The following is a 14,939-nucleotide window of genomic DNA, read 5'->3' as shown; positions in this document are numbered from 1 at the left end:
CAGCCTGAGGATGCACCCCTTGCATTGCAACTTATGCTAATGGTGCCCCTAACAGATATACACGGCAGTGGTTCAGCTACTGGAACATGATTTCTTTTTCGGAAGGTATCCCTTTTTCTTAGTAGATACTCTCTGAACCAAGCCAAGACAATCAGAGCAGAGAGACAAAGATACCCCTTCCTAATCTGTTCTGACAAGAGAGGGATTCATTGCAACTCACCAGTCTCTAGAACTGCCCACTTTCTGTCTGGTATTCCAGCCTTCTTGCCAATTCTGTGACTCCTAAATGTCCTTTCAAGAAATTACCTTTGCTTTTGTTGGCTGGATTGGGTGTCTTCAGCTTGAAACTCCAGGCTGTTGCTACTACAGGCATGAACAATCCAAGAGCACTCCTGCTAGCTGTCAGGATTTGGACACGGTCTGGCTCAGGAGCAGAGTCCAAGAACAAGGACTGGCGTGCCATCCCTGTCTGGTCTGGCTGGGTTCCCTTGGGCGTGTTTTATACCTACTCTTTGATTCTACAAATTGCTGTATGGTGGCACAGTGCAAATGACTTGACCTTGGAAGCAGACAGACTTGGGTTCGAGACCCAGTTCTCCTCCTCACTAGCTAAGTGATGTTGAACAATTTGCCCAACCATCCTGCAACTCAGCTTTTGCACTTGCAAAACAGAAATAGCAATGCCTCCCCATAGGGCATTAAGAGAACTGGAGAACTTGTATGTAAAGCTGCTGAGCAGAATGCAGTCCCTAAGAAGGGTAGCAATTAGTTATTAACTGTATTATAGTTCACCCAGATGTGAAAAAGAGTAACAGAATGGACATTCACTTCGTGGATACTGAAATATGCAATGAGGCTAGGTTTTGGAGCTTCTTGTATTCATTCTAAGACAGAACTTAGAACTGTTAAGTTCTGTCTGTGCCTTTTTTTTTCTAACTTTTGTTTTAAAAAATGGATGAGTACGACTCTTTGAGGAGCAACACTCCAATGACACCCGCTTATTTAATGCTCCCAGGTTTGCTCATTTGTGTTCTTCACCGTTAAGGGGTCCTTTGCTGGACTGAGAGGATTTTTATGAAATTGGTCTCGTACAGTTTACAGCTTCAATTGGGGCTTTCTTGGGGGCTTGTGAAGTTCTTGAGATAACTGCAAGTAACTCATGAAACTGTCTTTTTTTTTTTAACCTGATAAAATAACACCTAAAATTACATTTTCACTCCATCCTTTCTCAGATCCTCTCCAATTCTGAGATTCCTTTAATTAACATTCTCACACTCCAGGTCTATAAAAAGAGCCCCAGTATATTTACACCATTTCTTCCCTTCCTTTCATGTGCAATCTTTATCAGTTTTTAATGTGCAGCGGATTAAAGAAATTCACCAATTCACCTCCGCGGTTCTGAACATTTGAAGTCATTTCTGAGTATCAGCTTTTTTTTGGACCCAGATCTTTGGGTGATTGTCATTGGGTGTCTTTTTGAAAACAATATTAGTTTTTAAATAGTGGAAATGAAAGGTCCCAAGGGTTTTGGGTGACATCAACTTGATATGAGGGCCTGTGTCTTTTACTGTTTTGTTTTTTTTTTAAACAGAGGCTGGCTCTGTCACCCAGGTGGTGCAATCTTGGTTCATTGCAACCTCCGCCTTCCAGATTCAAGCACTCTTCCCACCTCAGCCTCCTGAGTAACTGGGACTACAGGTGCATGCCACCACATCTGCCTCATTTTTTGTAGAGATGAGATTTCGCCATGTCCAGGCTGGCCTCTAACTCCTGAGCTCAGGCGATTCACTCACCTCAGCCTCCCAAAGTGCTGGGATTACAGGCGTGAGCCACCATGCCCGGCTCATCTTCTAACTGCAAGTTTGCACCCTTTGACCACCACCTCCTCCTTTCCCATACCCCTTGGCCCTGCCAACCACCCATCTACTCTGTTACTATGATTTTGACTTTTATTTTTGGATTCCACATCTAAGTGAGATCATGCCATGTTTGCCTGCCTTGTTTCATTGAGCATAACGTTCTTTAGGTTTATCCACTTTGCTGCAAATGGCAGGATTTCTTTCTTTTTAAAGGCTGAATCATATTCCACTGGGTGTATAGACCACATTTTCTTTACCCATTCATCTGTCACTGTTGTTTTCACATCTTGGCTACTGTGAATAATCCTGTGAGAAATTCCCACTGTCAGTGGGAATGTAAATTAGTACAGCCACTGTGGAAAACAGTGTGGAGATTCCTCAAAAAATTAAGAATAGAACTTCCATATGATCCAGCAATCCCACTTCTAGATATATATATCGAAAGGAGATGAAATCAGTATCTGGAAAGGATATTGGCAGGCAGGGAGGCAGTGTCGACCTGGGAGGATGTAGCCCTCATCTGCCCTCCAGATGAGACCAAGAGCAACGTGGGAGGGAGCTCAGAGTTTGTGATGGCATCTGGTGCATGGAGGACCAAGGTCAGGGGCTAGAGGATGGAAAGGAAGATGGGAGTGTGTTCCATACCCACCAAGAGTGTCATGTCAGGAGGAGGAGGGAGGGAGTGCATGGCTTTATTCTAATGAGCTCTGTATACAGTCTTTATTCCTTTTCCTGCCTCTGGGTATTTCCCAAGAGACCCAAATCTGGAAGATGGGGAAGGCCCAGGCACTGCTCCTCATCCCATCCCCTCTGCTCTGTAGCTTTGCTTTCTTTAGTCTCTGACCCTCCAGGATATAGTGCTTTCTGTTCCCTTAAGACTTGGAGCTGGTAGGTGAGGGCTCTCATTTAAGGTAATAACAAACTTGCCTGGGGTAGAGACTGATAAGAGTGTCCACGGCCTTCAGGGCAAATGTCACTGTAGCTAGATTCCAGTGGGCCCTATAGACTGGAGGTTTCTTCAAGGTTTCCATGGATGCCAGGCACTGTGGGTAGGTAAGCTGCAGGCTAAGCTAGGCCTAATTGTAATTTTTTAGTATTATTTTTCAGTGTCTCTTACTTTGGCAGCTCTTCTAGTCCCGGGCCATTCAACTGTTATCCTCCGAACCTCTGAGTTCTTTGCGTCTCTCCTGGAGGGGTCCTCCTGGGACTCAGTGTTGCAGGCTCCGCTGCTCCATTTCAGAGGGAGTTCTGTGAGTCCTCACCATACAGTTGCACAGAGTGTGCCTGGCTCAGGGTTGAATGGGAGCAGAAATCCAGCTTGTGCCCCACTGGGTCAGGACCAGCATCCCAGGACTGGGCGGGGTCCCACCAGCAAATGCTTTGAGTGGTCTGTGCCACATCCTCTCAGCCCCTGGTGAAACCTGGCTGCTGGAGTGGGCATCAGCAGGGCCTCCGATGTTACTCCATGTCAGGGGGCTGCCCCTCTGCACACTTTCCTGCTTCAGAGCAGGGCCACTGGGAAGCGCAGGGATGTGAACTCCTGAAGCCTCCTGACCTTCAGAAGGACAATTCTGAGGCACCCACTGCAGTTCCCCAGGGGTCACAGAGGGATGTGGCTCTAGCTCCCTGTGCTGATAATCAGTTCCCTGGTGCATCTCTTACAGCCTCTGGAAAGCAAGCATTCCTCTAGAAAGCAGAAGCCTCCAGAAGCAAGCTTTCCCCATCACCCTTGCTTCCTGGCATCATGGCCTAGTGTACTACCTTGATCCCGGCTTTACTTGGGGGTACCCCAAACTAGGAACATTTCCTCACTTCCTGGTGCCCCTCCTTCTAATGTATTATACCAAGGCCATAGGTGAGCCTTGTTGCAGATATATTTGCGCCTGTTTCGTGTAATGAAATGGTACCCGAACACCCTGGAGCCTGTACCCTGACTTTTATTCCAAAGACCAGGAAGGAGAATTTTCATGCCCTGGATTATCTCTTTGGATTCTCTGAATCTCACACTCTGGGAGAAGATAGGAGCTGAGTGACAGGGACAGGAGGTGAAGACCACAGCTGTGCTCTGAGGGGAGGGACAGGGCATCCTAGAAAGCCTGTGAGTTTTACAAAAGAGGGACTGGAGGAGGGAGGGGCCGGGCACAGTCAACTTCTGTCTTTGTTTTCTTCATTCAGTTGGATGGAGAGTTACTGTCCCTGAATAGTGCACAAGTGTGGAATAACCTACAATAAATCAAGTTAACTCGCATAAAGCAGATTTGAAAACTTCGGGACTCTTTGGCAAGTCAAATGACCCTTTCATTGGAGGATTATTTTGGTTGCTCCGTAGTTAGAAATTGCTCAACTTTATTTCTAAATGTTTCTTGGGGATGCTCAGCATTTGGTCTCACCCTGTCGGCTGTGCAAAGGGTCAGCGTGGTCTGGGAATAGTTCCTGCGGTATTTTTGGAGTCACGACTGTATTTTAGAACTCGTAACTATAATTTGAGTTTGGATGGCTTTTTCTATACATGAGTTAGCTTAGTTTTGCTTCCAGCTAACTCTACTTTGGTATCTTTCCCTGTCCATTCAATGAGGCTTGTGAGATTTTATTTTATGGCCTTTCACTACCTAAAGAAATTTAATGTTATTTACAACTTGAAAACATTCACTGTGTACTTGTAATGAATTGTTTAAGAAATTAGAATTTTTTCTGGGTTTCTTCACTCATGATCCTCTCCTTAGGCCTCTACAGTGATTCAGAGATGTGCTCATTATCTCTACCCTCCCTTTTTCTTTTTTTTAGAGAAGGCTCACTCTGTTGCCCAGGCTGGAGTGCAATGGCATGTTGGTAGCCCACCGCAGCCTTAAACTCCTGGGCTCAAGTGATCCTCCTGCCTCAGCCTCCCAAGTACTGGGGACTACTGATGTACACGATCATGCCCAGCTAATTTTTAAACTTTTTGTAGAGCCAGGGGTCTTCCTATGTCACTCAGGCTGGTCTCAAACTCCCAGATTCAAGGGATCCTCCTTGCCTCATCCTCTGTAGCAGCTGGGATTACAGGCATAGCCACTGCACCCGGCTATCCCTGCTCACTCCTACCTTTTTTTTTTTTAAGTTCAGAGACAGGATTTCTCCATGTTGCTCAGGTTGGTGTGGAATTCCTGAGCTCAAGCGATCTGTCCCCCTCGGCCTCCCAAAGTACTGGGATTACAGGTGTGAGCCACCACAGCTGGCCTCTCCCTACCCTTTTAATTTCTGATAGAAGCTGGTTTTCTCTTTATGACAAACACGATGAAGGACTCCTTGCCATCTTACCATCTTTCTCTGCCAAGAACGGGCACAGCACATGGGCCGTCACTGACTTCTAGCCAAATCATTTCTCCTCTGGTTAGAGGGCATGCAGGTGGTGGTTTTATGGGGAAAGGTGACAGTAATGGCCCAATAAGGCAAGCGCTTGGGAGCAATGATACAATCTCCTAACAGAAAGGACTATTCTCTTGCCTCACATGTGTGAGCAAGTGCATTATCTGTAAAGTTGGACTTTTTCTCTTCATGGACAGAGTTGTTTGACTTCTATGAAAGCATTTTAATTAAAAACCTATGGAGTTTGAGTTTTCCCCATATTATACACAGTTTTGGGTCTTTTCACATGAGGTCAGACAAGGCATGCTGGTTTTCCAGTTGGGGGTGGTGCAGCTTAGTAATGGCTCCCCAAAAGTCCAACTCACATTCCCCAGGAACTGTGAATATGTTACCTTATATGGCAACATATAAGGTAACTCTGCAGATGTGAATAAATTAAGGACTTTGAGACGGGGAGATTATCTGGTGTAGCCCAGGGGGGCCCAGTGTAATCACAGAGGTCCTTATAAGAGGGAGGTAGGAGGTCAGAAAAAGGAGAAGGGCAGGTAGAGATGGAAGCAGACAGTGGAGTGATGCCATTCATTCATTGATGAATGCCGCAGCCTCTAGAAACTGAAAAAGGCAAAGAAGCAGGCTCTCCCTGGGCCTCCAAAAGGAACACAACTCTATGATATTTTGATGCTCATTTTCTGATATCCAGACTGTTAAGAGAATAAATTGATGGTGTTGTCAATTGCTTTGTTTGTGGTAATTTGTTATAGCAGCTATAGAAAGCTAATACACTGGTCTTGGATTAAGAAAGGAGGGCCCAGGTGGTGAGCCTGAGAAGGGCCAAGGATGGTGGCTTGTTTGTATTTGTGCTCTCCACAAAGGGCCCTTCAGAAACACGACACAGATGTAACCTAGGATTTAAGCAGAAGAGAAAGTGCTTGGGTTTAGGGCTGGGCCAGAGAGTAGAATTTCTAACATAAGCTCACAAATGAGCTCAGGATGGACTGTTCAAAATGCTTTAGAGCAGTATAGATGCTACCAGGTCAGATCTGTGAAACAGAACATTCCACAAAGATGGCAATGATCTGTGTCTACACCATCAAATACGGTAGCCACCAGGCATGTGTGGCTATCAGGAGCTTGAAATATGGCTGGTAGGACTGGTGCACTGAATTTTTAATTTAACTTAAGTGGAAATTCTTTAAATAGCCACATGTGACTTGTGACCGTCACATTGGACAGTGCAATTCTAGATCAGCACTAAGAGAAATGTAATGTAAAACACATATGCAACATTAAATTTTCCAATAGCTACATAAAAGAAAAAGGAAAAGGAAATAAGTGAAATTAGTTTAGTAATGTATTTTGTTTAACCCAGTTATTTAAAATATTACCATTTCAGCATAGAACCAATTTAAAAAGTCTTAATGAGATATTTACATTTTTTTTTCATACTTTGCACCAAGTCTTCAAAATCCGGTGTGTATTCTGTACATTTTACTTTGGACTGGCCATGCTCCTAGTACTTAATGGATGCAGGGGCCAGTAACTACTGTCTGGATGGTGCCAACTATTTAGTCACTGATGAGAAAGCTGGGCCTAGCAGGGGAAATGAGGCTTTCAGCGGCATTCCTTCTGCAAGGCCTGTTTGTCTGTTGTCCCTCCCACTCTGAGAGATACATAACTTCCAGCAGCAAAGCCGAAAGAATCTAAGTTTTTTTGTTCCACTTACCAACCAATTCCAAAATTTTGTGGACAAATAATGCAACACTCAAAATACAACTTATAAATTGGTGGGCTGATTAGACTCCTAGAAATCTAATTGGCTCCACTATTGGTCTGCTGCCCTCTCTACAAACTTACCTACACCTGAACTCATTCTGCTCTGCTTTCTCTCCTACAATTGTGGGAGTAATTCTCATGCTTCTCTCAAAGGCAGGAGGGGATGTTAACGGACTTCCTTTCCATCTTCTTCGACCCTTCATGTCTTCAGTTACTCCCTCTTCTGCATCTTCAATCTCTCTTTCTACCAGATTATCCCCTTGGAACAACAAATATGGTACAGTATCTCCCATCCTGAACAAAGAAACAAACCGCTTTTAATATCACACTCTCCTTCAGTTATCTTTTTTTTTCTTTTGCTTCCTCTTATAGCAAAACGCTTACTTCCTCACCTCCTTATCTCTCTTCAGTCCACCCCTTCCAGGCATCAGTATTCACCTCCTCAGTACTCTTTTATCAAGGTCACCAAGTGACCTCCATGTTGCCAAATCCACTGCACAGTTCTGTTCTCATCTAACTCAGACTCTCAGCAGCAGCATTCAGCACGGTTGGTGATACCCTCCTGTTTTTAAAACATTAATCTCCTGGCTTCCTCCATCTCTCACTCTCTGGCTACCCTCCACTCCACCGACCATTTCTTCTTAGTCTCCTTGGCTGGCTTCTCCTCAACCCAACCTCTGAATGTTGGAGGCCCTCAGGAGGTCCTGTCCTCTCCTCTCCTCTGTTGAAGAATTCTATCTCCTTGGGATGAGGAGGGCGTATCATCCTGTCCCATGGCTTAATCACCACATGTTAATGACTCCAATATTCATAGCTCCATTCCTACGTTTTCCCTAAAATTCCTGACTTGTATAGCCAACTGCTTCCAAAGATTCTTATTAACCATTGCCCAGAAGTAGAGCTCTTTAATCATCACACACACACAGACACACACACACACACACACACACACACTCTTCCTCACCATGTTCCCCTAATCTCAATAAATGGTACCCCCATCTACCCAGATGCTCAAACCAAAACCCTTCCTGGCCCCACTCTCTATATTCACTCATTAGAGGGTGCTGTCTCCCAGCACAGCCGTGATCTCATTCATGTTCTCGACCTCCACAACCACCACCCTTCACCAATTCATCATTTACCTTGGCCACAGAAGAGCCTTCACACTTGGACTCTTCTCTGCATTCTCTACACAGCAGAATGTCTCTCCAAAACATAAGTTAGCTATTTTTACATAACTTTTAACAGCTTCTCCACTTCCTCTGGAATGAAATCTGAACTCCCTACCATTTCCTGCAGGTCCTGAAATATCTGTCACCCCTCAATCTTTCCAAGCTCTTCTCAACACAGTACCTCTTGTTCACTGTGCTTCAGCACTCAACACAGTACTTCTTGTTCACTGTGCTTCAGCACTCAACACAGTACCTCTTGTTCACTGTGCTTCAGGAGACCCATCTCCCTCTGTTCTTCCACTTTCCTAAACTCTTTTCCACATCAAGTCCTCTGTCCTTATTTTGTTATTCTGAGATGATCTTCCCCCAGCTCTTTAAATGCTTGGTTCATTCTGCTCCTTCAGGACTGGGCTCAAATAGTATCTCCTCAGCGACACCTCCATGACCTGCCACCCTGTGGAACACGACACCTCCCAGTTTCTGGCATTAGCAAATATTCATAGAGTGCTTCTCAGGCATTGTTATTAGTGCTTTTTATTGATTAACTCTTTAAATTTCCTACGACCCTAGGAGGTAGGTACTGTTATTGTCATTATCTTACCCATCTTGAATAAAAAAAGGAAACTGAGCCCAGAGATAACGATTGTCCAGGGTCAAATAATCTCGGGACTGAACCCTGGGCATCCTGGCTCCAGGCCGGCCCCTTCCCCACCACAGCCTCCTGCCTCTCTCATATTACTTGTGTCTCCTTCTAGCACTTGTTACAATCTGGATATTGTCCTGTTTAGTTATTTCTGTATCATCATTCTCCTCATTAGAATATGCATTCTATTTTCATACTGCTATGAAGAAATACCCAAGTCTGGGTAATTTATAAAGAAGAAGAGTTTTCTTTACCTACATGGTTTGGGAGGCCTCACAATCATGGTGGAAGGCAAAGGAGGAGCAAAGGCACGTCTTACACAGCAGCAGGCAAAGGAGCGTGTGCAGGGGAACTGCCCTTTATAAAACCAGCAGATCTCATGAGACTTATTCACTATCACGAGAACAGCACAGGAAAAATCTGCCCCCATGATTCAATTATCTCCCACTGGGTCCCTCCCATGACACACGGGAATTATGGGAACTGCAATTCAAGATGAGATTTGGGTGGGGACATAGCCAAACCATAACAGAATACAAGCAACATGTGGACAGAGATTTTTTTTTTCATCCCAGGATCCCCAGGGCCTGCCACATGGTAGGTGCCTAATCAGTATTTGTGGCATAAATGAATGGTAGGTGTAGGTCAGGAAATGAAAACATTTCTAGCAATAGCTGCTCTTATTTTGGTGCCAACAACTGTCGCACATCTATGTGACCACAGACCCTATGAATTAATGATTCTTTTAAATGATTGAATAACATTATCCATGCTTTATGTATTTTTTCAGAGCAGATTTACTATGCTGGCCCTGTCAATAATCCTGGAATTGAAATTCCCCAGGTAAGATATTACTTAATTCTTGTATGAAATACTTTGTTTCTTGAAGAAGGCGAGAAGGAGGAGAGGAAGGAGGAGAAATCGAGAAAGGAAGAGAAGAAAAGAATTAAACAGTTTAAAACTTATAGGTCATCCCTGCAAAAATCCTTTCTTAATAAAACTTCTACTTCACAGCGGGCACTCGAAATTTCTCGACACGCTGGCTTTGTCATTTTGGCATTTAACATTTTACGTCAGTGAACCTCAGAGAATCCTCCGAGTACAAACCTCCCACTGAGAGGGATGCCGGCGTTTTGTCCAGCAGGATTGCAGCATTTGTGGGGTTCCATATGGCAGTGATGCTGGGCTGTGTGGGTGGCACCATGCAGGCACTGGGACCGTGCTCAGGAGACTGGCGCTTCCAAGAAAGGAAGATGCACAGTCATGAAGGCGTGAAGGTCCCCCAGTTACTGTCCTTGCAGTAACTGTTACTCATGAACTGCCACTAAGTCAATAAATCTCACCTCTTTAGCATTTGCTGGCAAAGCTCACAGCTAAGAGTAGAATTTTCCACTAATTCCTTTCTGTTCAAGATAATGTGATGTTATTAAATGGCTCAATTCATGTCACTCTGCCATAATTAACGCATGTCCAATCTTATGGAAGAACATGAAAAGGACCACAAAAATGTGATCTTTTTAAAATCGTGCTGATGTATTCAGTACATGTGAGATTTGGTTACGTGTATATAATATGTAGTGATCAGGTCAGGGTACTGAGGATGTCCATCACTGAATACATTTTGTTAACTCTAGTCACCCTCCTCTGCTATCAGGCACCGAATTTATGCCTTCTATTAACTGCGTGTCGTACCCTTCAACCCATCTCCCTTTATCCTCTCCCTCCCCCTCCCTCTCCACTCTGGCACCTATCTTTCCACTCTCCATCTCCATGTGATCATATGTTTTAGCTCCCACAGATAATTGAGAATAAGCAATATCTGTATTGGTGCCTGGCTTATTTCACTTAAGATAATGACCCCCACTGCCATCCATGTTGCCACAAATGACAAGAGTTTATTCTTTTTTATGGCCATATAGTATTCCATTGTGTGCATACACCACATCTTCCTTACCCATTCGTCCATAGATGGACACTTGGATTGATTCCATATCTTTGCGGTTGTGAATCGTGCTGCAATAAGCACGGGGCTGCAGGTACAAAAACGAAACCATTTTCAGCAGTTTTGTTTACAGCCTCATGCTTTCGGTTCTCCAAAACCTGTATATGGCTGAAGAAAATGGTCTTTTTCTCCGTAAAGACTCTCTGACTTCGTTTCACTGCTGGTTTTGTTTCCTTTCTGTCCTAGCCTCCGGGTTCCTATGTCAGAGTGCCATCTTGCTACCATGTCGGATTTCCACTAGCATTGCTCTTGCAGCTGGGAAGTCTCGAGCCTTCTCCCTCTGGAAATCTCTAAAGTGTTCCCCTCAGGTCTTTCAGTAAAATATGAAAGCTTTGCAAGAAGAAAAACTGCACCTCTCTTTACTTCCAGTATGAGGGGCCTAAACTCTCCCAAAGAGCTCCTTTTTCTTTAACTCTTTGCTGTTTGAATTCTTTTTCTTTCCTCATTTTCCTTCTGACCCTACTCCCCACTAGAGACTGTCTTAAAACTTACTAACAATTGACTTTCATTTTTGCATTGCTGGCTTAATTTTAAACCAGTTACTCAGCAACTTTTATAAAATAGAGGAGAAAAAGAACTTCTTAAAGTCAGAAAACCCCTTTGAAAGTAAGTTAAGAGTCCAGGCACAGTGGCTCATGCCTGTAATCCAGCAATTTCGGAGGCCAAGGCAGGTGGATCACTTGAGGTCAGAAGGTCAAGACCAGCCTGGCCAACATGGTGAAACACCATCACTACTAAAAATACAAAAATTAACCAGGGGTGGTGGCACACACCGGTAATCCCAGCTACTCAGGAGGTTGAGGCAGGAGAATCCCTTGAATCCAGGAGGCAGATGTTGCAGTGAGCCGAGATGATACCACTGCACTCCAGCCTGGGTGACAGAGCAAGACTCCATCTCAGAAAGGAGGGAGGGAAGGAAGGAAGGAAGGGAGGGAGGGAGGGAGGGAGGGAGGGAGGGAGGGAGGGAGGGAGGGAGGGAGGGAGGGAAGGAGGGAAGGAAGGAGAGAAAGAAAGTTAACCAGACATGTAAAAAGCTTTATTTGAATCACCTGTGGCACGTGAAGAAAGTGCAGAACTGATGTTCTTCACCCAATAACGGTACTGAAGCAGACATTTCCCAGTGTAAGGACTTCACATGTGTGGCAAAGACAGCTGGAGGTTTAAATCCCAATATGGGCTCCTACACTGACTGCAGATCTTCCATGGCCGGCCCACAATGCACAGAGGCTTCGCTTTCTTAATATGGGGCAGACACAGTTCAAAGCCTTTTGGTTGTAAAATACCTGCCCCATATCCTCTTCTCTAACCAAATCCTCCAGAGATGGACTCTGGGCTAATAGCAATTCCCACGTGGCCAAAAACTCTCCCACTCAGAGCTCAATTTCCAGTGCCTTGGTATTATTTTCTAAGTCATCCAACCCTTTGGCCTGGATTGAAGCCCTGCCTGGTATCCTCTGTCTATGCCTGCTATTTTCTGAATGAGAATTTAGGGGATCCTTTGAGCTCCCAAAGCACGTGGACAACTCACAGGCACAGGCTGACCCATGTATTGCCAAAGGTGCACCTACAAATTCTTAACTTGCAAGCTCCGTGCCCTTCTCTACAGCAGAAATGTCGCTGCACTCAGTTCTTCCCTGTCCTGGCCCCCTGGCCTCCCTGCGCACACCTCCATCTGGCTCCAGCCTGACACAGTTGCCTAAATACTCTTATCTCTTATACCAGAGTCTGTCATATCCATAATTCATAATCTTGAACCCCTTCCTTCAAGTACAACAGCTTCTCTTGACTCATAACGTAGTAATGGAAAATTCATGTGGTGTTCAATAAACTTGTAGGTGTGTGCTTAAATGCACGTAGAGACTTCAAAGAAAAGTACATGAGGAGGAGGAGGAGGAGGAGGAGGATGAAACACAACGAGATATGAACTTGAGCCAGTCTTTACTCATAATTAATTCTCTAACATTTAGACTGCTTTGGTTACATTCCTAACACTGTTTCTAAAATCACAGCTGCTCAATATTGGAAGAATATGACTCATGGGAGCCTCTAGAATCATGGGATCACACCCAAGGTGCCATCCAGAGCACAGCCTGGCTCTCTTGAATAGAGTTTCAGTGCTGGGGACTCCACTCTCTTTGGAAGCTTCGCTAATTGCTAGAAAGTTGCTCTCTTAACAAAAGCCACCTCTCGTGCTGCTTCTATCAGTGGGCTCACCTACTCCTTCCCTCTTGCTTTGTACAGATTAAACTCTTTCCTCCTTTGGGTGACAGGCAGTTCAAAGATGGGCCAGCAGTCTCCTGGCATCCTCTGCCATAGTTCCTCTGCCCTGCTTGCGACCCTCCCACCACCCCAGAACCTTTTCCTCTCTAGATTGGTGTCTACAAACCCATGAGCATTCTGTGGCTGCTGGGGTGTGGGCTAAGGGCGCTGGCAGCAAATAAAGCAGTCATGGCTCTTCTACAGTCCTCATGGGACCTGGCTGTCAGACAGCTTCCACCAAGCTGACTGCAAAGGAAGGGAGACCTCCACACAGTGTTGCTGCCAGCAAGAAACTCCGAAAGCAGCCATCCTTTCTGTGACGGGCCATTTTGGTTCTGTGCTGGTCAACTGCGCTCCCCAGGGTCTTCTCTGTCTCAGCATACAAACCTTTCTCCTTCCAGTCGCTCAGGCTGGGAGCCTTGGAGTCACCTTTAACCTATCTCTTTCTCTCCCACCCACTTGTTTCCTCCTCAGATCCCATCAGCTGTTCTTTCAAAATCTCTCTGGTACCAAAACCCTTCCTCCACCTCCACCTCTCCTCCAAGTCATCTTCACCTCTCACCTGGATTCCTGCAGTTGCCTCCTATCTGGGCTTTTCAGCAAAACAGAGAGATCCTACTGACACAGGCACCAGATCAGGCCACCCTCTCCTGACCCCGGTCCCTTTCAGGGTGGAAGCTGATGTCCCCACCACGGCCTTTGAGGCCTTAAGAGTCTGACCTGCAATGTCTCCCTGACCTCGACCCCCTCCATCCGCCTCTCCCTGCAGCCCCGCTGGCCTCCTTCTGCCCCTCTAAGGTGGGGGCCCCAGCCCACAGCAGGACTGCACCTTCTCGCATCTGCTTCAGGTCTTTGCCTAAAGATCGTCTTCTCAGCAGGGCCTCCTTTCATCACCCTGCTCAAAATTGCAAACCAGCACTCGCCTTGGCCCACCTAGTGCTCCTGTCCACTCTCTTCCTGCATGAGTTCTCTCCATGACATGAGCATCTGACACACCACGCATAGTCACATATCCTAAGGATGGTCTGTCTCTCCCAGAGATGCTGTAAGCTCCACGGGGCAGGGGTTGGCTTGTCTTGTTCTCACTTTATCTGCAGTGTCCAGAACAGCACCCAGCACATAGAAGGTGCTCTGTAAATATTTGTTAAATGGTTCGTTACACTGTGGGTGACACGTCTAATACCTGACCTGTCCCCCTTGCAGGGAGAATACCAGGTTCTGCTAGAACTGTATACTGAAAAACGGTCGACCGTGGCCTGTGCCAATGCTACCATCATTTGCTCCTGACAATGGCCTGCAGCAAAAATCACAACCAGCTCCATCTTATGGGACCTCCAAGCCTCTCTGACTGAACCTACTGCATAGGGAGAAGCAGCTGATGACAGAGAGAGGCTCTACAAAGAAGCTCCCAAAGAGTGCAGTTGTTAATTTTAGTCCCAGGACCAGACATCCCCAGACTCCACAGATGTAATGAAGCCCCCAAATGTATCTCTTTCTAAGGAGCCTCTTGACAGTCCCTAAGCAGTCTCGAGTATCCATCCTTTTTCTCTAATGAATCACCTCACACCAGACTCACCTGCTTTTCAGCTCCTTAGGAATGCCTCCTCCCAATTACCAAGAATAAAGAAAGCTGGCCACCATTGTTCACTGTAGTCTGTTCAAAGAATCTTAGTACAACGCTGTAGTTAAAAAGTCATTTCCTGCCAGGCGAGATGGCTCACACCTGAAATCACAGCACTTTGGGAGGCCGAGGTGGGTGGGTCACGAGGTCAAGAGATCGAGACTATCCTGGACAACATGGTGAAGCCCTGTCTCTACTAAAAAATACAAAAATTAGCTGGGCGTGGTGGTGTGTGCCTGTAGTCTCAGCTACTAAGGAGGCTGAG

At 45.6% G+C, this 14,939-nt stretch overlaps 1 protein-coding gene across 1 annotated transcript in view; it reads left to right on the top strand.

Annotated features, from left to right (window-relative positions):
- The window catches only part of LY86 (lymphocyte antigen 86), a 59,725-nt gene extending 45,032 nt beyond the window's left edge, over window positions 1-14,693 (top strand). Inside the window, exons 4-5 of the mRNA XM_002746248.7 lie at window positions 9,583-9,635; window positions 14,257-14,693. Of these exons, the coding sequence (XP_002746294.3) occupies window positions 9,583-9,635; window positions 14,257-14,340 (137 nt within the window). The 3' untranslated portion in view covers window positions 14,341-14,693. The remainder of the gene's footprint in view (window positions 1-9,582; window positions 9,636-14,256) is intronic.
- Window positions 14,694-14,939: the final 246 nt, after the last annotated feature.

Source organism: Callithrix jacchus, chromosome 4, assembly GCF_049354715.1.
Source record: "Callithrix jacchus isolate 240 chromosome 4, calJac240_pri, whole genome shotgun sequence".
Taxonomy (NCBI): Eukaryota; Metazoa; Chordata; class Mammalia; order Primates; family Cebidae; genus Callithrix; species Callithrix jacchus.
Note: the sequence above shows the minus strand (reverse complement) of the source record. Positions and strands in the feature narration are given on the sequence as shown.